The sequence below is a fragment of the Neocloeon triangulifer genome, unplaced genomic scaffold, assembly GCF_031216515.1.
Source record: "Neocloeon triangulifer isolate White Clay Creek 2 clone unplaced genomic scaffold, ASM3121651v1 ptg000017l, whole genome shotgun sequence".
Taxonomy (NCBI): Eukaryota; Metazoa; Arthropoda; class Insecta; order Ephemeroptera; family Baetidae; genus Neocloeon; species Neocloeon triangulifer.
In genome coordinates this window covers 1,950,169-1,973,279 of record NW_026775559.1, presented here as the reverse complement: position 1 = coordinate 1,973,279, position 23,111 = coordinate 1,950,169, and the positions used below count along the sequence as shown (strand labels likewise).

The 23,111-nt window shown below is 37.5% G+C and overlaps 3 protein-coding genes across 13 annotated transcripts; 2 read left to right on the top strand and 1 right to left on the bottom strand.

The window, feature by feature from the left end:
- The first annotated feature begins 395 nt into the window (after nt 1-395).
- On the top strand, nt 396-22,838 carry LOC132202920 (uncharacterized). 8 transcript variants are annotated; one of them, XM_059630239.1, is made up of 25 exons: nt 396-609; nt 15,422-15,490; nt 15,721-15,791; nt 16,066-16,235; nt 16,288-16,448; nt 16,501-16,660; nt 16,964-17,153; nt 17,206-17,423; nt 17,569-17,671; nt 17,735-17,991; nt 18,233-18,427; nt 18,484-18,738; nt 19,027-19,122; nt 19,187-19,409; nt 19,463-19,658; nt 19,713-19,896; nt 20,395-20,781; nt 21,069-21,227; nt 21,274-21,402; nt 21,458-21,588; nt 21,645-21,735; nt 21,793-21,954; nt 22,026-22,122; nt 22,448-22,558; nt 22,619-22,838. In XM_059630239.1, exons 2-25 carry the CDS (start codon nt 15,444-15,446, stop codon nt 22,684-22,686), a joined length of 3,861 nt encoding a protein of 1,286 aa, XP_059486222.1. In that variant the 5' UTR covers nt 396-609; nt 15,422-15,443; the 3' UTR covers nt 22,687-22,838. The 8 variants fall into 8 exon arrangements, with proteins under 8 accessions (XP_059486222.1, XP_059486226.1, XP_059486218.1 ...); XM_059630235.1 differs by lacking the exon at nt 396-609 and adding an exon at nt 13,960-14,052; XM_059630242.1 differs by lacking the exon at nt 396-609 and adding an exon at nt 13,967-14,052 and having other exon boundaries at nt 19,187-19,403.
- On the bottom strand, nt 401-10,081 carry LOC132202919 (uncharacterized). 3 transcript variants are annotated; one of them, XM_059630234.1, is made up of 12 exons: nt 9,947-10,002; nt 9,837-9,899; nt 7,811-7,893; nt 7,679-7,757; nt 7,416-7,624; nt 7,181-7,353; nt 6,997-7,126; nt 6,718-6,934; nt 6,372-6,658; nt 5,112-5,341; nt 4,980-5,055; nt 401-4,897 (listed from the first exon to the last, which is right to left on the bottom strand). In XM_059630234.1, exons 3-12 carry the CDS (start codon nt 7,848-7,850, stop codon nt 1,647-1,649), a joined length of 4,692 nt encoding a protein of 1,563 aa, XP_059486217.1. In that variant the 5' UTR covers nt 7,851-7,893; nt 9,837-9,899; nt 9,947-10,002; the 3' UTR covers nt 401-1,646. The 3 variants fall into 3 exon arrangements, with proteins under 3 accessions (XP_059486217.1, XP_059486215.1, XP_059486216.1); XM_059630232.1 differs by lacking the exon at nt 9,837-9,899 and having other exon boundaries at nt 9,947-10,081; XM_059630233.1 differs by lacking the exons at nt 9,837-9,899; nt 9,947-10,002 and adding an exon at nt 9,066-9,480.
- Nucleotides 9,028-13,765, top strand: LOC132202924 (uncharacterized). 2 transcript variants are annotated; one of them, XM_059630252.1, is made up of 3 exons: nt 9,028-10,119; nt 10,654-11,137; nt 11,741-13,765. In XM_059630252.1, exons 1-3 carry the CDS (start codon nt 10,049-10,051, stop codon nt 12,641-12,643), a joined length of 1,458 nt encoding a protein of 485 aa, XP_059486235.1. In that variant the 5' UTR covers nt 9,028-10,048; the 3' UTR covers nt 12,644-13,765. The 2 variants fall into 2 exon arrangements, with proteins under 2 accessions (XP_059486235.1, XP_059486236.1); XM_059630253.1 differs by having other exon boundaries at nt 9,028-10,590.
- Nucleotides 22,839-23,111: the final 273 nt, after the last annotated feature.

Genomic DNA, 23,111 nt, shown 5'->3' with positions numbered 1-23,111 from the left:
GGAGAATAAAATAAACGTTTTTAGACAAGAATTTTACAAAAAAAAATTATGAAAAACAGTTGATTTTATTTTCTACATTATTTTATTTTGAAGCTGAAATTTTTTTAAATTCAAAAAATACCAAAAAAACATTAAATTCCTAACTTGTATCTAGCCAAAATTTTCAATACAAAATCACGTCACAATGCAGTTGCTATTATTATTGGTACTATTTTCTTTCTGATTAGCAAAAATATTTTTTTCAGTCGTTTTGCTATAAAAATTAGGGTGCACCACGTGCTGCATCAGTATCCATTATGCAATCGATCGCGCCCTTTTTTTGCTAAATCAGAGGGGAAATAGATGGGTGTGGTGGCCAGGTGGTGGCGCCGGCCGGCCAGTATTTGTTTACAAATGAGCAACAAATGGGCCAAGAAACATTGGTACTCAGTTTTGTGATAGAATTTCACAATCGAGTGGTGATTTGAAAAGCCGATTTTAAATCACCATTCACTTCAGTGCCTGTTCATCTACAAGTTAGTGTTTTCGAAAATAAACAGCGAAATTTCGACCCGGTTGGCGACAAGCGGAGGTCCATTAATTTGATCATCTTTCCAGCGGCGGCAGCAGGTAAATTTCTCAGTAAATTATGCGAGTCTGATAGAACATTCAGAAGTTCAGAAGAGTTTTGAAAAAAATCATCATTGAGCCTTAAAATTAGCTTCATTAATTAGTACAATCTTGTGTAAATAAAAAAGGATCCGTAACGACTGCCACCATCATAATTTATAAAAATGCATTTTTATCTTTCTAATTTGAATTATGAGAACTATACAATTTTATCTTCTATGAACTTTTATCTAAAATTTTAGTTTATGTTTCAATAACAATAATTTATTTAAAAAATTTAAGCCTCACTTTGTTCATACTTTTCGCTGGTTTCCAAAGCCTTGAAAAGTTTTCAATAATTTAGAATTCATGCAATTATTTTTCTACATGAAATTTTTTTAAGAGAGTCAATAACATTTTTATATAATGAGATTATGATTATAACATAAAAAAACGGGGGAAATAATAAATTAAATACACATAATAAACAGCAACAATATAGTTAAAGCGAGAGCTAGGATATATCATTATATTATCGTATTTCTCACCGCCGCTCTCTGGAGAAAAGAGCTGATGAAAAGCTTGTACAGTATCTGCTGAGTGTGTTTAGACCTATTTAGCATAATCTAAAGATCATTTTTATCAATAGTGTAGCGTAATTTTTCAGACGTGCGTTTCAAAAGAAGTGCGTGTAATTTTTCTTAATTTACAAAAATTAAAAAAATAATATATATATATTTGTGAGACCTCCAAAGTGATAATTGAAACATATTATTTTTCTCTGGTTCTGTAATGATTATTGTTCCTCTCATTTATTGCATCAAACTAATAATAATTATATTTTATATTGATTATGTAATTATATTAAATAATTATGACATTAAAATGTTATATTTTAAATTAAACGCATTCAATATTAAAACATAACATCATTTTATTAATCATACTGTTATTAAGAATAATAATCTATTTGAATAAGTATGTGTGAAAAATAATTTTTTTTTAAAGATTAAATAGAACTACGGATGATATGTGCACACACGCAGGTCACGCATGAGTCATTCTAAAGAAACATCGGCACCAGATTCCGAAAGCCACTGATAAAGTCCTGAGGACTTGCACCTCTCTGCTATGAGCATCACAGTTTCGTTTCTTTTAGTCTTTTTCAGAATAAGTCGGTAATTTTTATGGTGCAAATATTGAACTATTTCCAATGCCCCCCGTTCACGAGTAGCAGCGAAATGCATAGCGTTCCAACCATTTTGGTCCTCTGCGTTTGTTTCAACGTTCATTTTATCTACGAGCCATTGGCAAACCTCTAAACAACCACGTTCTGCTGCATAGTGGAGCACCGTTTGGTTTTTCTTTGTTTTTTGATTGATCAAATCTCCATTCAACTGATGTAAATATTCAAAAACTTTTAGTTCCTTAGAAGAAGCTGTTAACAGGTGCATGACATTTTCACCAGCGTTGGTCAATGAGTTTATCAGGTCCCGATCGTTGTCAAGTAGAATCTTGATAAATTCAGTATTTCCTTGCATCGCTGCCAAGTTGAAAGCGCTCAAACCTCGATTGTTCTCTGCTCTCAAATCAATACCCTTTTGAATCAGCCATTCAAATGTTTCATTTTTCATTGCAAAATTTTCAGCAGCAATATGGAGCAAAGTGTTTCCATCATTCGTCCTCTGCTGGATCAATTGAGGGGCGTTCTCGTGCAAATAAATAATTATTCTCAATTGAAAACCTACATTTCCTGAGAAAGCCCAGTAATGAGCTGCATTCCATCCAATGTTATCAGCAGCATCAAGATCAACGCCTAATTTCACTAGCAATTTGCAAGTATCCCAATCCCCTGCCTTTGCCGCAAAATGTAACGCTGTTTGCTTTACATGAGTTTTTTTAAGTATTAACTCGCCGTTCAACCGATTTAGGTATTCAATCACGGTCAAATTTCGTTTTCCAAAAAGCCGCTCGTGTTCAAATTGAGCTGCCAAGTGAATGACATTCTCGCCTATAGTTGTCACAGAATTCACAAGTTCAGGGTCTTTTTGAAGAAAATACTTGACCAACTCCAAATTTCCCAATATGACTGCGTGGTGTAAGACGTTCATACCATCATCATCTTTGTCATTGACGTTTAGTCCGATCTCATCCACTAGCCAGTAACTCATTTTAATTACTTCTTCTGGGGAAAATATATTCACTGGCCCTCTTTTGTAGCTTACTGCATGGAGCAAGCTACTTTTGTGTACTGAAAAGGAGACGGGCTGATTACGACGACCCTGGTATCTGTCATGCAAATACTTTGCTACTTCAAAATTTGTGCAAGAAAGGCTAATTTTAAAAATTCTATCTGCCAATTTGACTGGATGCTCTGTTCTCGTCTTGAGGAGTGCTTCTACAGTGCTCACTTTTAAAGAATGATAACTGAATAAAGATAATTCATCTTCCAACCTAAATAGTTTGGCAGTACTAGCTCCAGAGTCTATTAAAAGCTCGACAGTTTCAACGCTGTTATTTTCTAGTGCACTGCGTAGAATCTGAGACTTAAATACCCAAGCGTTAGTAAGCTTTTTTTCAAAAATTAATTTCAGCACTTGCTGGTTATTCCTTGCAGCTGATTCAACAACGCTCTTCTTAATATCATCGTTATGCTGAGCCATCAAGGTTATTTTTGATTTGGAGAAGTTTTCTTCTAGTTTTGAAAAGAGTGTCACAAAATTGTTTCTGATGCTACTTGTGAGCATTTTGATGGTGACAGATTGAGGGTCTTTTACGCTTTGAAAAGCACCCATGTCCAATAAGCGAAGAGTAATTTCTTCGTTTTTCTCACAAGCCTTTATCAAGATATCATCGGTTACGGCAAAATGAAATTTTCCACGTCTACTGCTCTCACCAAAGGTTATCTCGTTTTTGACAATGTTGAATGTTGTTGCAGGATTTTCTTCAAAGATGATTTGCATGATGATTGATTGTTTCTCGAGATTATTTTCAAATGGATTTCCTAATAATGCTACAAACAAATCAAGATCTTTCAAGGCAGATATTCCCATCACAACGAACTTGCAAACTTGGTGGTAACCAATTCTGAATATATCAAAGGGCACTTTCGTTTTTCCTTCAAGACAATCGATATAATAACCAGCCGCGAGGAATTCCGCAAATGTTTGGTGAACAAAATTGATCATACCCGGAGTATTTTCTTGCTCATGAATTATTGTAACTAGCCCATTGTTTTCTGTTAGACCTTTTATTGGATCAATTGACATTTCACCGCACTGACTTAATATTTCAGCAGAAAACTTTTCCAGATCTTTGACTCGAGAGACAAGTTCATCTTCAAAGCTCGCATTATTCTGGTTCAAATTTTTCAGCGCCATTCTCATTTTTTTGTCTACAATTTTTTCGTAAATTTCGTACAAGTTTGGTCCTTTTGTACAATCTGAGGTACTAATTTCTGCGATCATTGACAAATGAAGAGGGTTGCTAAGAATATCGTGGAATCCATTTTTGCGATAAAAATTCATCTGTTTCTTGCATTCCTCTTCATCTTTATTCGAAGTCACCTTAAAAAGTTCAATCTGCTGATTCGGGTTTAGGGGGAAAATTGATGCCATGCGGATTTTGTTTTTTTCACCAAATTTGACAAGAATGGCTTCTTGTTCGTGCGGTCGCGTTGAAATCCAAATAGGAACGTTTTTTTCTATTGCTTCCAGAAACAAGTCAAGCACTTGATCTCTGTAAATGGGGCATTTTTCATCAAATCCATCAAACATCACGATTAATTTCTCTTCTTTGATCCAGTTTTGAATATCTTCCTCTCGATTTCCTGTTTCGTGAGCGACGACAGAGCCAAGAGACGGTAATTTCCTTTTTTTTCTTATTGCTCCAGACGAGGAAAGTGTGATTTGAGAAAGATCGACTTTCAAAACTTTGAATGCACCTCCTAGTTCTCTTTGCAGTTCAAATGCAATTTCACGCAACACTGTTGACTTTCCAGAGCCTGGATCTGAAGACAGCAGCCAAATCCGATTCATTTCAAGGTTTTTTGCATGTTCAATAAACGTGTTGTATTCAATTATATCATGTGTGTTGTTCCAGTAACTGCCTCTTGGCATGGCAAAGTAGGGTTCAATAAAATTTCTTTTTAACTCTGGAAAATGCAACAAGTGCGGCAAAGTTGAAACAAGCATCACCTTTTGACCAGTACCGGATCCCACGACCAAATCACCCAGAAATTCTTGCAAGCTCTTTAAATCGAAATTCATTTCCTCTTGCTCAAACATTTTTAAGAACGCCTGGCAAGTATCTGAAAATTTTCAGATTAATAGTTTCATTGAAACACTGTTAAAGTTATTAAAAAGGAAATAATAATTTGTAGTCTGACGCACCTTTATCTCGGATGACACAGACGAGCCAACCGCTGTGATTGGTGGCCCGCATGTATTCAAAATTCGGTTTTTGTTCCTATAAAATATTCAAAACAAAATAAACACTCGAAAATCTACTTTTCTAAAATGTACCATCAATGTGCTGTCAGTATAAATATGTTGTTGCTCAAGAAAAAAGAAAAGCTTGGGTTTTCCTATGCAGTCGTCATTTCGCGGTCCGAGCAATCCATGGATTAACTCGCCGATCGGCTTCTTTTCATTTTCATTTAAGCAAATGCAAATTTCTCCATCTTCCGGTTCCGAGATCTCAGCAAAAATGAAGGCAGCAAAGCAACCATAATCTTCCCACGACTTGTTTCCTTCTGAAAATTACAAAAAAGAATTTATAAACTCAAGCAGCGATGTAAAATTTAATTTAATTCCCGTTTCAATTATTATTATTATTTATTTATTTATTTTTTTATTTTTTTTTTTTGAAAGAAAATGTCACGATTGATAGTTGGTGATTTCGTGGTGCATTAAATTATAAAACGGCAATATTTTTTTAGGAGCGCATTTTCACATTGGATAATTTAATTTTTATTTTTATTCATTTTTCTACATTGCTACAAATACAGGCCCAGTGGTTAGAATGCTTGTATTCTAATCAGTGTGTTCCTTGGCCGTCATGGGATTAATGCTCAGCCTGAGGCTCTTTGTGGAAACAAATAATCTCTGGTATGCGAATCATTGATAACATTTCGGCTGACACGTCGGGAATTTGGGAGGTATGGCGCAAGCTGTACCGACTCGCACTCGGAGGTTTACCACGTTTCCTCCGAGCCACAAGCTGGAAGAACTCAGCTTGTGTGGCCTGTGTTTCATTCCAAGTCCTTCGTGGCAAGGCCGGGTCAAGGGGCAAGGTCTCAAGGGGGGTGGGGGGCCCATGCGAGCACCACCAAATCTGCTAGAAAGCCCCCGAACAAGGGTCAGGTTGGTTGGGAAGCACAAATGTGCTAAGGGTGCTCGACTTCGGCAAGAGACCGACCCAATAGCCTAATAAGCTCACAAATACCATAAGCAAAAAAAAAAAAAAAACATTGCTACAAATACGTTGTTTGTATTCAACTGTTGATAACAATTTATTTCAATAAAGGAATTGTTGGAAAAAACGGCAACACCACTAGCAAGAATTTTGCTAAAACTTATTACAAAAATCCATGTTTTCTATTATCAACCCGGGAGCAAAAACAAGCAGTTCAGGATTTTGTAGTGTAAACCAATCTGAAAAAATCATAAAAAAAAGGGGATGGCACTTTTTAATTGTACTGATCGCTTTGCCAGGATCGATTTCCTACCTGGATATACAGTCGACTAAATAGAATGAAACAAAATTATATTTGAGATGCTGACCTCTTTTACTTAGGTAATGATTCAATCCATCGTTGTCAATTTTCACCCTGATCGTCTCAAAGTTAAATTTTTTAATCAGAGCAGAGTCAATTTTCTCTATATCATCGCTTTTCTCGCTTCCTTGGTGGAAAATGACTGCCCGCCTGCCTCTAAGCAGCTTATTTGATATGGGATTCCGCCAATCAAAGTAAATCGATCGCGGCTGCTCAGGTTGTGAATGTTCTGAGATGTGAATCGCCCCTTTGGCGTCCGATCCATCTCTCGGTGAATCATTTTCAAAAAATTCACTACAACGTTTAATATGAAAAGATTCAAGGTTCTTTTTAGATATGGAAATGTAAATTACATAGAAAGAGAAGAAAATGTGAATTTTCTGTCTTGCGGATTAATTTTGAATTCGGGCGTCTGTCCTTCCTTGCGAAATGTAGTCGTCTCTAAGTGAATTCTGTTTTGAACGCCTGTCAAAAACTTCACAACACTCTCATTTTCCCTCATTTTGTTCAACTGCATGCACGAAAACTTAACCAGCCAAGTGCCTGCGTCGTCCCGCTTCGCTTTTGTCGCTTTAAATACAGAACCGAAAAATTAGTGAGACTCGATTATTCAACGAATTTTACAAAATTACTCTCCACGGTTGAATACAAGATGACCAGATTGCGCATTCGTGGTTCGAATGAAACTCTGCTTGAGATTTTACTTTCCACCTGGCCGTCATTAGGATTGAAAACTTTATCCTCCAATGATCCTCTGCAAGGCTGAAAAATATAAATTTTTCAAAATTTCATATTTGCTTCGAAAAATCAACTAACGCCAAGAAAAACGAATTTGAGGCTTTCAGGAAATATTTGTTGCAGTGAATCAAAAACATCCTTAGCGTTGAAAGTATCATATTGATCGAGGTAATGAAGTTTGTCTGTGTAAATCAATCCGTCTTCATTTCCGTGAGATAAAACATACAAAATGAACACCGACGGCGCCAAATCTGAAAGATGTCCACAAACATTTATTAAAATTTTTTTGATTTACTTTTATTTTTTAAACAACCCTCTGAGGCAAAGTATCTTTTAATTTTTTGTTCGTCAGCGAGCAGAGCCAAAAGGTCTTCCTTCTTTGGCGACAACCACTCGCGGAATCTGCAGTTCCTTTTATCAGCAAAAGTTTCCCTCAGACTTTCTACATCTCTTTCGTCACCAGGCCGAGACCAGGACTGTACACCGCCTTTAAAATCATAGTGTGCCACAAAAACAAACACACTTTTGGGATCAAATTTATTTCGATTGTATGGGAAAATATTAAATGCGTAATACTTGTCCGCGTTTTGCTCGCCGCCGTCAGTCTCAAAGAATCCGAGTCTCGCCGGCCCTATAGGGGAGCCGAGGGCGAATCCTGTAAGCGGAAAATCTTTAAAATTAAATGTTGATAAATTTTTTAATTTTTACCATCCTGAAGAGTTTTATCTAAAGTCAATGATACTGGCATTGTAAAGAGCTTTGAAACGAATCCATACAAAAAATCGACTGATCTGAAAGGAAAAAAATTAAAACGATAGTTTTATTTTATCTCTTGTAAAGGAAATGCAGCTTCTAATAGATTTATTTAAATTTTAAAACATATTCCTCTATTATCTTTCAATTTAAACTTATCAATATTTCGTCCGAATGCCTCTTAAAAAATAGAACTCCTTGAAATGTGAAACGCAACCGCAGTGTGCCTTTACGTCGTACAGGTTGCATACCACCGAAATTCGCAGACGTTATGACTATCCAGGAAATTGTAGCTTCACGGTCATATAGTTAAATAGTTAGAGTCAAATTTCTACTAGTGCAGCATTACACAATATTTGTTGGAAGGTTGCATACTGGGGTTCAATATTTTTTATCTGGTTCCAATAACAGATAAAAAAAACTTGAAACTAAAAGTAACATTTTTTCTAGAATATTTTTGGTGTCGAGTGTAGGTGATTACAGTGAGCTCTAATGAGCTGTGCAATAATGAGTTCATTCGCAATACTCGCAAATGCTAAGATAACTGTGATAAACCACGATGTTTTATAGAAGCTTCGATTAAGTTGGATTTAGTTGGTTTATATTGAAAATAACACAATACAACGATGGTAACGAGCTCATGGCTTTATCAAGCTATCCGAGGAATCATATTATTTTTATGCACGTTATTTTTATGTACGTTTGTCAGATAAAAAACCAATTAAGATGATAATTTAAATTAAAAAAAATATCTCTTTCAAAAATTGTGAATCTGTTACATATGTAGAAAAAATTATTTTTAAAGAGAGTGGCAAAAGTTTCAATTTTTCCCACAAAAGTCTATACCTGCAAATATAAAAAGACTTGTATGTATTATTTATTTATTTAAAAGATACTTTCATCTCCAGTTAGGAAAAATCAGGAAAAATAATTTTTTTAATGCCTGCAGTCAATTTTTCTTATTAATTATTAGTTTTCTAGACGTAACACTGCGCAATATGGAAATGGAAAGTTGTCAGAATGCATTTGTAAGGGAAAATATATATATATATATATATATATATATATATATATATATATTTTTTTTTTTTGGTATTTTTGAATTATCTGCTATTTCTTTTTTCAGAGAAATACCAACAAACATTATTTGAAACTAAAATAAACGCTCCAATGTTTGAAATTATTGGAAATAAGGAAGAAATTCACTCACCAGCAGCTTTTCCTTAACCCTCCTCTGACAGTTGCTTTCGAACAATGATTGGCTCTATACGTGTGCAAGTAAAGAGACCTGAAACGGTCCCTAATAATCTCTATCTAATCTCATTTGTGATACGAAAATTCGCGGCTGTACGTTCACTCGTTATTTATTTCTCTTTTGATTAGATTTTTCTTGTAATTATTGTTATGTTGATAGTAATTATCTTTGTCATTCTTTAATTTTATTGCACCCTATTCATTTTACGGGTGTTTTGAACAAATGATATAAATTGTTTAAATGATATTTACAAAATTACATTGAATTTTGCTAAGAATAAAACGTCAGGAAAACATATTTTTCAAAATCTTAAATTAATATACAAATTATTGAGGGCGATCCAAAAGCCTAACCGAGCCCGGGCTAAATTAACCAACCAGCCATATTTATTGGAGGATTAAATAAGCCCAGTTCAGGCTAATTTAGCCTGGGCTAGGTTAGGCTTTCAGATCGCCCTCATAAACTCTAACATAATGTAACTTATTATTATTTATTCTTCTCGGTCAATACAAAATTTTGAATTGGGAAAAAAAGAGAAGAAAGGGTTTAAAACTAGCAGATGTCTGCTAAAACGCCCGACATCAAAAGAGACACGGCCGCCGCGGTAAACCCACACTATCGAAAAAAAAGGACTTGACCAGCTATTGAAGATTAAAACTTATTTCAATCCTATTTTCTACTGCCTGCAAACGAATGACTACAATTACTAGAAGATGGACCTATTACCCGCGGGGGACCTCTGCTGTTGTGTCCTGAGGAGGGCTTTACGCGCGCACATGAGCCTTGATGCTGGATTGGGGTTTATTGAGGCTTGATGAGAAAGAGATTTAACTTACTTCTACCAAATAATTGTGTTATTTTGCACAGTTATCGCAATACACGTCTGCTCTCTCTCGCGTCAACACAAAGATAAGCTCTTTTATTACATATTGCTCAAAATGTCACCCAAACCCTGTCTGGCTCGGCAACTCGACTCCACATTGTACTTGCAGCACCATCGGTGGCTGAGGTGTTAATTACTAACTAAACCTAACTAAACCATAATTATTCTCCTGACAATTTTTTGAAAAGATGTAACAGTTATAAAATTAATAAGAATTTATAAAATATGTTTTCTGAAACTAAAGAAAAAGTTTGTTTAAGTGGTTTGAGAGACGGAAAGAGAAAAATAAATGTGATTCAGTAAAAAAGAATTATTGCACACAATTATTGCAAAAAGAGTTAAATAGTATAGATTGTTTCTCCTCTTCAAAATTATTTTATTAAACTGTTCCATTTTCTCTTGACTGCAACAGTGCAAAAAAATATTACTATGTATAGACCCTATATTTTTTATGAAAATAATAATGTCAGCATCAGCAACTATTGGCATTATATCAATTCATAATACATTGTTGAATTTGAATCATCAATCAATTGTTGGAAAATTCTGAACGCTCTCGTCAGTCATGGAAGCTGGAGTTCGTTTTCCAAATTACAGGTTTGTATTTTTATTTCCAGTTTATTTTGTGAATTTTATAAGTTGTTATTATATTTTGTGAAGGGATGAAGAGAACTTAGCGGTGGACGTGGCAATCCGGTGGCTGTACCTGAGCAAGAAGTTTAAGTCGCCGGTGGCGGAGAACATGGTGGAGTGGCGGCGCGCGACCTGTCAGGATCGAAGGTCGGTCAAGTTTTGCGAGTTGGCAGAGTTCAGGGCAAGAGAGGCGGCGATAGCGGAGGCCCAGCGGCGCCGCACGGAGCAGCGCCTTGGCCACGTGTACCTGCAGAAGAGGCGGCTGAGGCGCCAGGTGGAGGCGGCCAGGCAGCAAATCAGGGCCGACCTGCAGATCCTACACGCCAGGGCGCTGCAGCAAAAGGAGGCGCGCGACGCAGCCGTCCGCAAAGTGAGACTTAAGTTCCGACAGGCCGAGTGCCTGCCCACGGACAGGGCGCATTTCGCCAACTTCCCCTTCGCCAGGTCGCGCCGACCTTGTCCGCTGCCAGGTATTCGGGTCCAGGATGAAAAGTTCCAGGAGATGTTCAAGGTTTGTTTAAAATTTGGGAAAAAATTTTAGCAATTTAAAACTGAACAAAACATTCCACAAAATATGTAACATTACCGAGCGCTTTTTTTCCCGGGGGGTTTTTTTTTATCGTTTGCACACCAAAAACAGAAAAAACCTGTCGATAGAAAATTAAATATTTTTTTTTTTTTACCAAAATTACCAGTGTTGAACAAAAAGTCAAATGATACAATGAATTAAATTTTATAAAAAATTTTTAGGACAAGAGGTTAATTACGATAATTCAACGATGATTGTCTTACAGCAGAAATTTGAAATCAATTTCCATAATATAGGGAACCACATAAAAAATAAAGTTTTAACTTCAATCTATAACTCAAGTCAGACAAATCATGAGTGATAAAGAGCAGATTTTAAAACACTTTTCTACCTCTCTCTTTTTTTTTGGTGGATATAGTGCTTCGTTATTAAAAGCCGAACTTTAATGTAAAAAGTAACTGCAATATTACTAGTATTAAAATACAAATATTTTTTAATACAAGATTGCCATTATTGCAACTGCAAAAAAAAAATACTGAACTGCCATTTTCAGTTTATGAAATTAACCAAAATACAAACTTTTAGTGTGCCCTCAATTTTCACTATGGAGAGGGCGGCGACGAAGACAAGTCGAGGGCTGAAGCGGAGATGGGTCTGACTCTGCGGCATCGTGACCTGAACGTGACTAAAATCGACCTGTCCATACCTGCCGCGTTCGCCGAACCTGAGGAAAAGTCTGAGGGCAGAATGGATGAAAAAGAGGAAAAATCAGGGCATTTTGAAAGGGAAAAGGTTGATTTCTTAGCCTGGAGCAGACTGGAGGATCTGAAGCCGGCCAGGGTGGAGGAGGCTTCAGGGTCAAAGGTCTTGGAGGCCTTTGACGTCTTCCACGTGATGGATGCGTGGCTCAAGAAGCACCTGAGCTCATCGGTGGCTAAACCTGAGGAGCGGCAACACCTGCTGGAGGTCAGGGCGGCAGGCGAGGCTACCTTCGGAGGCGAAAGGTCGCCCCCGGAGGTGATTTGCGACCCAATGGTGGTGCGGGTCATGGAGTGGAAGCAGCAGGCGGTGGAGGAGGGGCAGCGGAGGCTGGTGGAGGCCGTAAAGCGGCTCGAAGACAAGTACCGTGTCTTCTGCTGGACGAGCAATCTGAGGGAGGCGCGTGGATCTGTGACCTTTCAGGTCGAGATTATCGCCCTAGTGCTACTCAACCCTGGCCTTTGCAGGGAGCAGGTGGAGGAGGATGCCGATGAGTTCCTTGACACGTGGCTGCCCCTCCAAAAAGAGGGCACCGATGATCTCGAAAAGGTCCTTCTGGCAGAGTTGGAGACCAAGGGCGCCGCCCTGATCAAGAATAGATACCAACTGCTGGGCAGCTGGGCCACCATACGTCGAATGACCGCCGCCCTCCACAGGTCCATCCACACCAAGGACCAGAGATTCGGCTTCCACAAACAGATGACCACTTTCTTTACGGACTCGCAATAAAAACATTTAAATGGTCTTCACACGATTTATTTTAATTATTAGAAGTCTTTCAATCCTCGACTAATTTGTGGAGCTTTCAAATAATCCTGCGGTAGTAATATACCGCAGGACTGTTTGCTGCAAAAATTAACCGCAAGTCTGCATGTGGTAATAGTTTACCGCAGGACGAAATTTTCAAAATCATCGACTAATTTGGCAGTGCTTTGTTTTTATACCCTGCGGTAAAAATTTACCGCAGGACTGCGTTTAAGCCTGGCGGTAAATGTGGCTAATCCTGCGGTAAAAATTTACCGCAGGACTGAAGGACTAAATTTTCAAAAACCTCGACTATTTAGCAGAAAATTGATTTTGTCCTGCGGTAAAAAATTACCGCAGGACTGTGGTTAATCCTGCGGTAAAAAGGCACCGCAGGACTGAAGTAGTAAATTTTCAAAATCCTCGACCATTTAGCAGAGCATTGATTTTGTCCTGCGGTAAAAAAGCACCGCAGGACTGTGGTTAATCCTGCGGTAAAAAGGCACCGCAGGACTGAAGTTGTAAGCTTTCAAAATCCTCGACTATTTAGCCGAGCATTGATTTTTGATACATTTTCAAAAAAATGGACTATATCGCAGTGCTTTGATTTTGTCCTCAGAAGGTAAAAAAGTACCGCAGGACTTCGGTTAATCCTGCGGTAAAAAAAAAGCACCGCAGGACTGTGGTTATATAATATCTTGTAAACTAATGAAATTTTTCTGACTTAATCTGACTATATACCTAAAAGGTAAAATGTTAAGTTTTTCTCCGATTTAAAATCTTCAGCGGTGATTATGTAGTGAATAATTATGTTTGGAGCTGAGCGCTACATGCTTTCAGGTTTTTTCATCAATACTTCAAAACCAGTTTTCAATGAGTAACATTATTGGCTGCATAGAAACATTAAACCAAGTAGGGCGAATGAAAAGTAAATGCTTAAAATGGAAACAGTCTATTTGGAATAAAAAATAATAATTAATTACTTTAATTTTTTCTAATACCCCTTCATTTAAAAGGATTAAATTAAAAAAAAATAATGCATGTAAACTTTATTCTTTCTATTGCTTTTCATTACAATTAAGGAACTAGCTAGTTTTTGGTGGCTACGCAAATATTCAGCACATAATTGAAGTTCAGGGTCATTTTTTATGATCTCATCTCACGGCGCGCCATGTAATTTTGTGGGCCGCCTGCATCAAGTACGATTATTTATTTTGCGCTTGGTGGGGTCGGGACTATGAGAGGATAAAGCGCGTAAAGTGGGGGTTCCGCTGTGTTGTTTTTGAATGCTCTCTCTATTCTACTTAGGTTTTGTCGGTCTCATTGGATGAACAGCGCGACTGGTTCAGCACCGGCACAACTTCTTCTGCAATGTGGAGTGCAATTTTCGGAAGGTCAGCGCTTTTTACATTTTTCCCATTTTTGTTAATTACAACTCGTATGTATAAAGTAACAATTTTGCCAAAATCGTGCTTAAAAGTCATTCAAATTGCCGGATTAGATTAAGTATTGATTAATTTGTTGTCCAGCTTATTAAAACGCAGTTTGGTCAAAAAGACATTTCTGAAATTAATTGCATACGTTGCTGGTGGAGCATTAATTCGTGAAAAATTTAGACTTTCATTCTGCGCCTCTCTGTTGCTATGCCGCGAATGTAATAAACTCCATTGTGAGTGGAAAGCGCGACGTGCTGGTCCGCGAACAAAAAAAGATTTAAACCTCCAAGCTAGAACTTTGTTAACTGGAGAGAGGCGGCCGGCGCAACGTGATTATATCATACACCGCGTTATGTATCAAGGACAAACTTAGTAAATGACTTTAAGGATTGTGGTATTTTTTCTAGCACAACTGCACAAGATCAGCAGAGGACAATAATTTAATTTGTTAGGAATTATAAAAATCTTAGGTAGTCCAATTTTGCTGTTATTTCCAATTTTTAAAATAAATTGTATGTCCCATAACATCTCACGATTTTCTATTTAAATGTTACCTTCATAATCACGCGTAAGTGTGTCAGAAGGTCTCCAGCACGAATGCAATGCTGAGGCAAATCCCTCTAGTGAGCCCCACACACCTCCACCTCCACATTTAAACGCGAGTTACGACTTCCACTGCATTTTGGAATTCTGTTGATCAAAACTATCTAGTGAATAATAAGCTTGCTGCCATTAAAATATAATTTCAATTTAAAATGTTTGGTAATTGTTTTTAACAAGTAATCAAATTTAAAATTTCAGCCAATTATTATTTTTTTTAATGACATTTAAAAAAGCTTTTTTTTAATAATTCATTGGTAAACATTACGTTGAACAAGAAGCAGAATGTACAAAATACGCCGAAATCATGCACCGACATGAATAAGTATCAAAAGAAAAAACCGCTAGAAAAATACTTTGATTTATCGAGAATACTGCAAAAGTAAAAAAAAATATTATCTTAAATTATTTAAGAAATTTAAATGTGATACGGCATTAGGTAAAAAAAGGAATTTATATTTATAATTTTTAATTACAACAATTGCACAACATCTCAGTTATAATTGCCGACAGGCGAGATACGTTATCAGAAAATTTTCGTCGATTGCTTAAAGCCCCTTATCAGCTAGTCTAAATGATCGTCCTCTCTAACTATTTGCCACTTCTATCAAAACCACGTTGCATTTTGGACCTGTGTTAGTGAATTTTAATTGTAATATAATCAACAATATTTAATTAATCACATTATAAAATAAGAATAGATTTCTTTAAAAAAAATTGATTATAGATAGACTATAGACGAGACAACCATGCAGTGCTTCCGTTCGAGCAATAAGGGCTCGCGATCCAACATTTAGTAAGAAATATAAATTTAATATAGAATTGTGTACTTTCTTGTGTGAATTTCGTGATTTTGTTGGCTACTGCAATTCTTTTTCCTCGCCTATAGTTTGGCCTAGTTTTTAGTGTGATGACTTTTCTTACATGAGTGCATTTATGTTACTTTTTATGTTTTGTGCATTTTAGAAAGAAAAAATATAATTTAGTCTTTTTTAGCAATAAATAAATAAATTATGCTTTTTGCAGCTCTGAGCCGGTGGCAGTCACGGGTTCAACGGACGAAGTGACTTTCACCATCAATGGAAAAACGTACAAAGGTGAACTATTCTGATAATAGACCCATTTAAGTTTCTCTCTGCTCTATCTTTAAGTGTTTTAAAGCCGGCAGAAAGAATAAGTCTCCAAAACATTTTTGAGTGAAGTAGCTAAATTTTTGTGGCACATTAACAATTCCCCAGAGTTAACTGTACATTTAAATTAAATTTTTTACTTTAATAATATATCTATAATTGAAAATCAAAGATTTGATAATGATTAATTTTGTGCAAGTCACATTTTATGAAATTTCAAGTTTTTTTTTTATAAATGCAGTTGATGCGACCCTGCCGCAAGACACGTCTTTGAACACTTTCATCCGCGATGTGGCCAATTTGAAAGGCACCAAGTACATGTGCCAGGAGGGCGGGTGTGGCGCGTGCATCGTCTCGGCCACCATCGAGCACCCCATCTCCAAGCAGCGGGAGACCAAGGCCGTCAATTCGGTGACTGATTTTAATTTTCCCAAATTTTTTCAATTTAATTTTCTATTTGAAGTGCCTGGTGAGGGTGTTTTCGTGCCATGGGTGGGAGGTGCGGACGGTGGAGGGCATCGGCGACCGGCAGAAGGGCTACCACAAGACGCAGGCCCAGCTGGCCAAGTTCAACGGCACCCAGTGCGGCTTCTGCTCGCCCGGCATGGTCATGAACATGTACAGGTAAGTTTCTTTAAAACTCGTTTCCGGTTCGATCGTAACGAGGGTTGCGTAGTCTGCTGGAGGGCGGCAAGGCGCCGACGATGGCCGACGTGGAAAACGCATTCGGCGGCAACATTTGCCGCTGCACCGGCTACAGACCCATTCTGGACGCCTTCAAGGCCCTCGCGTCCAATGCCACCCCACAACTCAAGGCCGCCTGCGCCGACATCGAGGTATAACTTTGCACTTTTCCTTACTAATTAATTAATATTTCTCTCTTTGTTTGAATTATGGGTAAATTTTATTTTTAGAATACAAATCGTCAACTTGTTTGTAATGAATTTATTTCATTTAAAATTATCAAATGGGACTCTAGTAATTTATTAAAACTACAAAGTTAACAATAAATAAATATAAGAGAGTTTTTTTTTAACTGTAACATAATATTGGATCAGGTCCGCAAAGACTTAAAAAATTAGTTTTCAATTAATCATTACTTTTTTCATCAACATACATTATTGATTTCTCTCCAACAGGACATTTACAAAATCTGCCCAAAAACCAACGAGCAGTGCTCTGGAACGTGCAGAGACGTTCCCAAATCGGTCGCCCTGCGTTCAGATGGGGTCACCTGGCGCACGGTGACGTCCATTGCTGAACTGCGAGAGGCTCTTACCAATGTTGGGGAGGTGCCTTACAAACTTGTTGCTGGAAACACTGCTGAGGGTTTGTTAACCTTTGTGCAACAAAAAAAAAATTATTGTAATTTTGTCGATAGGTGTTTATCGCAGTGAGGGCATTATGGCCTACATTGACTTGAACGGTGTCCCTGAACTGAGGGCCATTGACAAGAAGGCGGACAAAATCACTCTCGGGGCAAACGTCAACCTGACCGAAGCAATGCAGTTCTTCAACAGCGTTACTGACAAAGGCTTCACTTACCTCAAACAGCTCGGAACCCACATTGACTGGATTGCCAACGTCCCCGTCAGAAATGTGAGAAAACAACATATCATTTTTTGATTCTGTTTTTATTGCAAATTTGATATCATTTTTACAATTATTTCACAACAATTTTTATTTACTCGATGAATTGCAAATAAAATCAATTAATTTTATTCATATTATTGAATATTTGAAGGTTGGAACATTGGCTGGAAACTTGTCGATCAAGCACTCTCATCATGAGTTTCCCTCTGACATTTTCACCTCTTTTGAGGCAGCAGGCGCCAAACTGAACATAAGTAATTTTTCCCATGTCAATTTGATGAACAACTATAATATTTAATTTTTTCTGCTCATATCAGTGGACGCTTCAGGGGACGTGAAAAAAGTGACGCTTGTGGACTACCTGGTGCTGGACATGACCAAGAAATTCATTCACAGCATAGAGTTTTCTCCAAAAGGTGAAAACACGAGGTTCCGCACGTTCAAAATCACGCCGCGCGCCCAAAATGCGCACGCCTATGTGAACGCAGGATTCTGCTTTGAGTTCGAAAACACGAGTTCGTGGAAGGTGGTTGGTCAACCCAGGATCGTCATTGGAGGCATCAATCCTGAGTTTGTAAGAATCGATTTGATTTAAAGACTGTTACTGTGCAAAATGGTTCAAAATGATAAATGAAATATCCTGTTTAAAAAAAGTTGAGCTATTATGTAGACTTATACATTTTGAGTATGAAAAAAATCTTTTGTTTTCTCCAAATCGCTCTTTCAAAAGGCGCTATTGTTCAATTTTTTTTTAACAGGATCATTTTGAAAGACCATTTGAAGAGAATAATTATTACTTTTATATTTTTTGATAGACACACGCAACAAACATTGAGACCTTCCTGACCGGCAAGAGTTTAACCGAAAACTCTACAATCGCAGCCGCGCTTGCCGAACTGGGCCGCCAACTTTTGCCCGACAGAGTTCTGCCGGACGCAAGTGTGGAGTATCGGAAAAATTTGGCGCAGGCCCTGTTTTACAAGTTTGTGCTCGGCCTCGACTCTAGCAAGGTGAATATTCACCATTCAAAATTCATTTCCTTGATTTTGGAGTTTGCTATTTTCAGGTGAGTGCTGCTCACAAGTCTGGAGGAGACAACCTGGTGCGTCCTCTGTCCAGCGGCAAGCAGGACTTTGATACCGATAAAAGTCTGTATCCCTTGAACGAAGCGGTGCCGAAAATCGAGGCTATAGCCCAGTGCTCGGGAGAGGCTGAATACGTCAATGACATCCCGACCATTCCTGGGGAGCTCCACGCCGCCTTTGTCCTCACCACCATTTCCACAGGCACCATTTCGAACATCGACGCCACAGAGGCCCTGGTATGAATTTAATTTACATTTGAAGTGCAAATAAAATAAGGATAGTTAACAAAATTTAAAAAAGCCCATATATTTCAAATTTGAATTTTATAAAAAAAAAAAATCCCAAAATAATTTTGATGTAATTTTTTTCTTAATGTCACACTTTTATTGCCAGTCCAGTTATTACATTATAAAAGTTGCGGCCTAGTTTTTTTGCAGTAAAAAATTTGATTGTGTGACATTTTTATTTATAAATTTAATATGGCTCTATTTTATCAAATAATGGAGTAATTTTTTTTTCAATAGGCGCTGCCTGGCGTAACAACCTTCCTGAAACACACGGACTTGGAAAAGTACAACACTTTCACGCCAAAGGATTTCGGCTACGTTGAAGAAGAAGAGGTGCATATTTTTATTTTTTTTTTATTTTGCAGTATGAATAGTAATTATAAATGGGATTGTGCAGATTCTTTGCAGCGGCACCATTAAGTACGCAGGCCAAGCTGTGGGTCTGGTTGTCGCGGAAACCAGGGACATCGCCCTGAAGGCTGCTGACCTTGTCAAGGTCGAATATAAAACTTCGGCCACTCTGAAACCTGTGCTGGACATTGCCGAAGTTCTGCACCACGCAGGCAACAGAATCCACGCAGAAAAGACGGACGCCCCTGCTGCAACAACTAACGGTAAAGGTTGAAAACAAAATTATTTACTTTTATAGGATTTCAATTTTTCAAATTAAAAGGTGAAGCAGAGGTGCAGGCGGCAAAGGTGGTCAAGGGCGAGTTTGAGATTCCGAAGCAGTACCACCTGACAATGGAGAACCAGTCTTGCCTGGTGGTGCCCAAAGAGGATGACAGTTTTGACGTGTTCTCCACCACCCAGTGGATTGATCTGGGCCAGGCTGTGGTCGCCAGGTGTCTCGGAATCAAAGCCAGCAAGTAATTTAAGTTAAGGAAAATTTGGTTTTTTTCCTTAATATTAATTTTTGAAAGGGTCAACATGTCTGTGCGGCGTCTCGGAGGTGGATACGGTGCAAAAATCACTAGACCGTCGCAGTTGGCAGGGGCTTGTGCTGTGGCCTCCCAAAAATTGAATAAGGCTATTAGGATGGTCATGCCGCTGACAGCCAACATGGAGTTGGCCGGAAAGCGATTTGGCATCCGTAATGAATATGAGGTAGAAATAATTTAAAGAAAACGAAAGAAAAGAGAGAATTAATCAAATATTAAATTTTCATTTTTATTATAAAAAAAAAAACAATCTAAAATTTAAAGAGCTCTTGTCTTAAAATATTAAAAATCAAAACAATTTAAAGGTTGATACTTCAATAAAAAAAATTAATACATTTTACAAACTTTAACAAAATATTTAAATTATTTTATTCATCATATAATTCAATTTTAACTTTTTTTGTTTATTTTAAATATTGTAATTATTTTTTTACTTATAAAATGTGTAAAAAAAATTAATTTTAATAAATTTTAGGGTCCATTATACTATTCTGTAATTGTAAAAGTGGTAAAAATTATCAACTAACAAAAATTTCAAACAGTTCACCTGATAGAGTCTCTCATATTAATAATTTAACAAATTGTATTTCTTTTCTTGTACTTCTAAGTACATAATTAATTTATTTAAAAATGAGAAATTTATCATTTATTAAAACTTGAATAGGTTGGTGTGGACACAAATGGCAAGATTGAGTACCTGAAGGCCAAGTTTTTCCAAGACTCTGGCTGCAACCTGAACGACAGCCCTTTGAGGTCGACCATCCAGCACTTCAACAACTGCTACAACGCCTCCAAGTTCCAGGTCGAGAGCCAGCAAATCAGGACGGACACAGCGTCCAACACTTGGTGCCGCGCCCCAGGCACCACTGAGGGTGTTGCTCTCATCGAGGAAATCATGGAGCACATTGCAACGGACCTAAAGAAGGACCCACTTGAGGTCAGACTTGCCAACATGCACACCGACGACAACCCCATTCCTCAAATGGTCGAGGACCTCAAGAAAATTGCAGACTACGACAACAGGAAGGCCGCGGTCAAGCAATTCAATGAGGTAAAATTTAACCAATTATTTCTTGCACAATAAAAAAAGTTAGGGGGAATGCAATATCATTTTTAATGCAAAAGTTGCTAATAAAAAACATTTATTTTATCCTTTGATGGCCCTGTATATATCTCAAAAACGAAATAAAATGTTATCAAAAATTTAATAATTATATTCTTCCCCACTATGTTGCAAAATTTTTTATGTATTGACCGTATTGACCTCTCAAATTAATTATAGAGATATTGACAAAAGCGCCTTAACAACATGAAAGTAAATAGAAATTTGAATTTCAGGCCAATAGGTGGAAGAAGAGAGGCCTGGCCCTGGTTCCGATGCAATACCCATTTGACTTCTGGGGAAACCACCCTGCTATCGTCTCCGTCTACCAAATCGACGGCTCTGTTGCTATTTCGCACGGCGGCATCGAAATGGGCCAAGGAATGAACACAAAGGTAAAAATTGTTGCAATTTTCTGCGGTGTTTCAAATCAAAATTCAGGTGGCTCAAGTTGCTGCGCACATTTTGGGAGTGCCTTTGGATATGATTTCGGTCAAGCCGAGCAACAACCTGAGCAGCGCGAACGCCATCGTCACTGGAGGCAGCTTGGGCAGTGAAGCTATCAGCTATGTAAGACCGCAATTAATTTTTGACAATTTAAAACTGAAACATTTTTCGAGATTAGGCCACCATGCAGTGTTGCAAGGAAATCTTGAAGCGGCTGGAACCAGTGAAGGAGAAAATGCCCACGGCAAGTTGGCCCGAATTGATTAAAGCGGCTCATCACAAGCAAGTGGACCTTGTTGCAACCTACATGTGATGATCTCAACCTGAAATGTGCATTTGGAAGTAATTTAATAATTTTTGTACAGGTTTACCACAAAGGACGATGTGAAGGCGTACAACATTTGGGGCGTCACAATTGCCGAAGTCGAAGTTGATATTTTGACGGGAGAAAAGCAGGCAAAATATAATTATTTTTTACGAGTTTGTTTTCAATTTAAAATTTGATTTCCGAAGGTTCTACGCATTGACCTGCTGGAGGACGCAGGCCAGAGTTTGAGTCCGATGGTGGACGTCGGACAAATGGAGGGCGCCTTTGTCATGGGCATGGGCTACTGGCTCACCGAGGAGCTCATTCATGAGCCGCAAACCGGGCGCCTTTTGAACACCAGAACTTGGGTAAGTTTTTTTTATAAAAATACAAAAACTAACAACAAATTCCTCTAAAAAATTTATTACATAAATTTCAGAATTACAAAGTGCCTGGAGCAAAAGACATTCCAGCCGACTTCAGGGTCCACTTCAGAAAAAATTCCAAAAATCCCACCGGCGTTTTGCAGTCAAAAGGTAAATTAACTCATTATTACACTGGTAGCAGAAAACTATTAGTTTTTGAAAATATACTACAAAGTAAAAACTGCATTAAAAAGCAATTCATAATTTTTAAAAAATATCATATTGTGTTATCAGGGACAGTGTTAATTTTTGAGACAAAAAATAATTTAATTTATTTAAAATAATTACTTCCTGTACAATACTTTAAATATTTTACATGGGACTTTTTCGGTTATAATTTGATCCTAAAAATTTTCATTTATTGAAAGAATTAGAATGTTTCACCAAAACGCATTAATCAGCCTGGAATTTTGATTGAAATTTGCTCTACCTGCAGCCACTGGAGAGCCGCCTCTCAACATGAGCATTGTGGTGCTTTTTGCTGTGACTGCGGCGCTTAACTCTGCTCGGCAGGATTCTGGCGCCCCTCAAGGATACCACCAGCTGAGTAAGATCTGCAGTTTTCATTATTTAAAGACCTAGAAATTAAATTATTCCCTGTTTGCAGAACCACCTGCAACTGCTGAACATATTTTCCTATCTGGTTTGGCTGACCCCAAGGATTTCAAGCTGTAAAATTTATTGAGATTTTTGGCTATTTCGGGGCCACTTTTTATACTCATCCATATTAATGAAAAAGTATTAATTATTGTTTGCGTTATATTAAATTTCCAAGAGTTTTATTAATTTTGAAAGTAAAAATAAAAAGGTTTTTCTACTTAACAACAATAGAGTTAAAAGGTTTTTTATTTTATTTATCTATATAATTATTTTGCAAGATTGAACAATGTTCGAAGAAGCTTTCTTGGATTTAAAGCGTCCTCCATTAATGCACAAATTCGAGTAAAAAAACTACATTGGTTTGACGCAATTAATTAGCACATATCAGGCATGGCGCGCTTTCCATTCAGCAGAGACAGCATTTATGTGTGGGACTAGAATCATGTAAATTTCCTGCACACAAAAGTTGCAAGGATATTTTTAGCTTTAAGCTTGCTAAA

Excerpts from the sequence above, each read along its gene's own strand:
- LOC132202919 (XM_059630232.1), bottom strand. The coding sequence starts at position 7,850 with ATGCCAGTATCATTGACTTTAGATAAAACTCTTCAGGATG. Across the intron at positions 7,354-7,415 it reads AAGATACTTTGCCTCAGAGG|ATTTGGCGCCGTCGGTGTTC; the intron begins GTTGTTTAAAAA and ends GACATCTTTCAG. Across the intron at positions 6,659-6,717 it reads ACATTTTCTTCTCTTTCTAT|TGAATTTTTTGAAAATGATT; the intron begins GTAATTTACATT and ends TAAACGTTGTAG.
- LOC132202924 (XM_059630252.1), top strand. The coding sequence starts at position 10,049 with ATGTCACCCAAACCCTGTCTGGCTCGGCAACTCGACTCCACATTGTAC. Across the intron at positions 10,120-10,653 it reads CAGCACCATCGGTGGCTGAG|GGATGAAGAGAACTTAGCGG; the intron begins GTGTTAATTACT and ends TATTTTGTGAAG. Across the intron at positions 11,138-11,740 it reads AGTTCCAGGAGATGTTCAAG|TGTGCCCTCAATTTTCACTA; the intron begins GTTTGTTTAAAA and ends ACAAACTTTTAG.
- LOC132202920 (XM_059630239.1), top strand. The coding sequence starts at position 15,444 with ATGCAGTGCTTCCGTTCGAGCAATAAGGGCTCGCGATCCAACATTTA. Across the intron at positions 16,661-16,963 it reads CCGCCTGCGCCGACATCGAG|GACATTTACAAAATCTGCCC; the intron begins GTATAACTTTGC and ends TCTCTCCAACAG. Across the intron at positions 19,410-19,462 it reads TGCAACAACTAACGGTAAAG|GTGAAGCAGAGGTGCAGGCG; the intron begins GTTGAAAACAAA and ends TCAAATTAAAAG.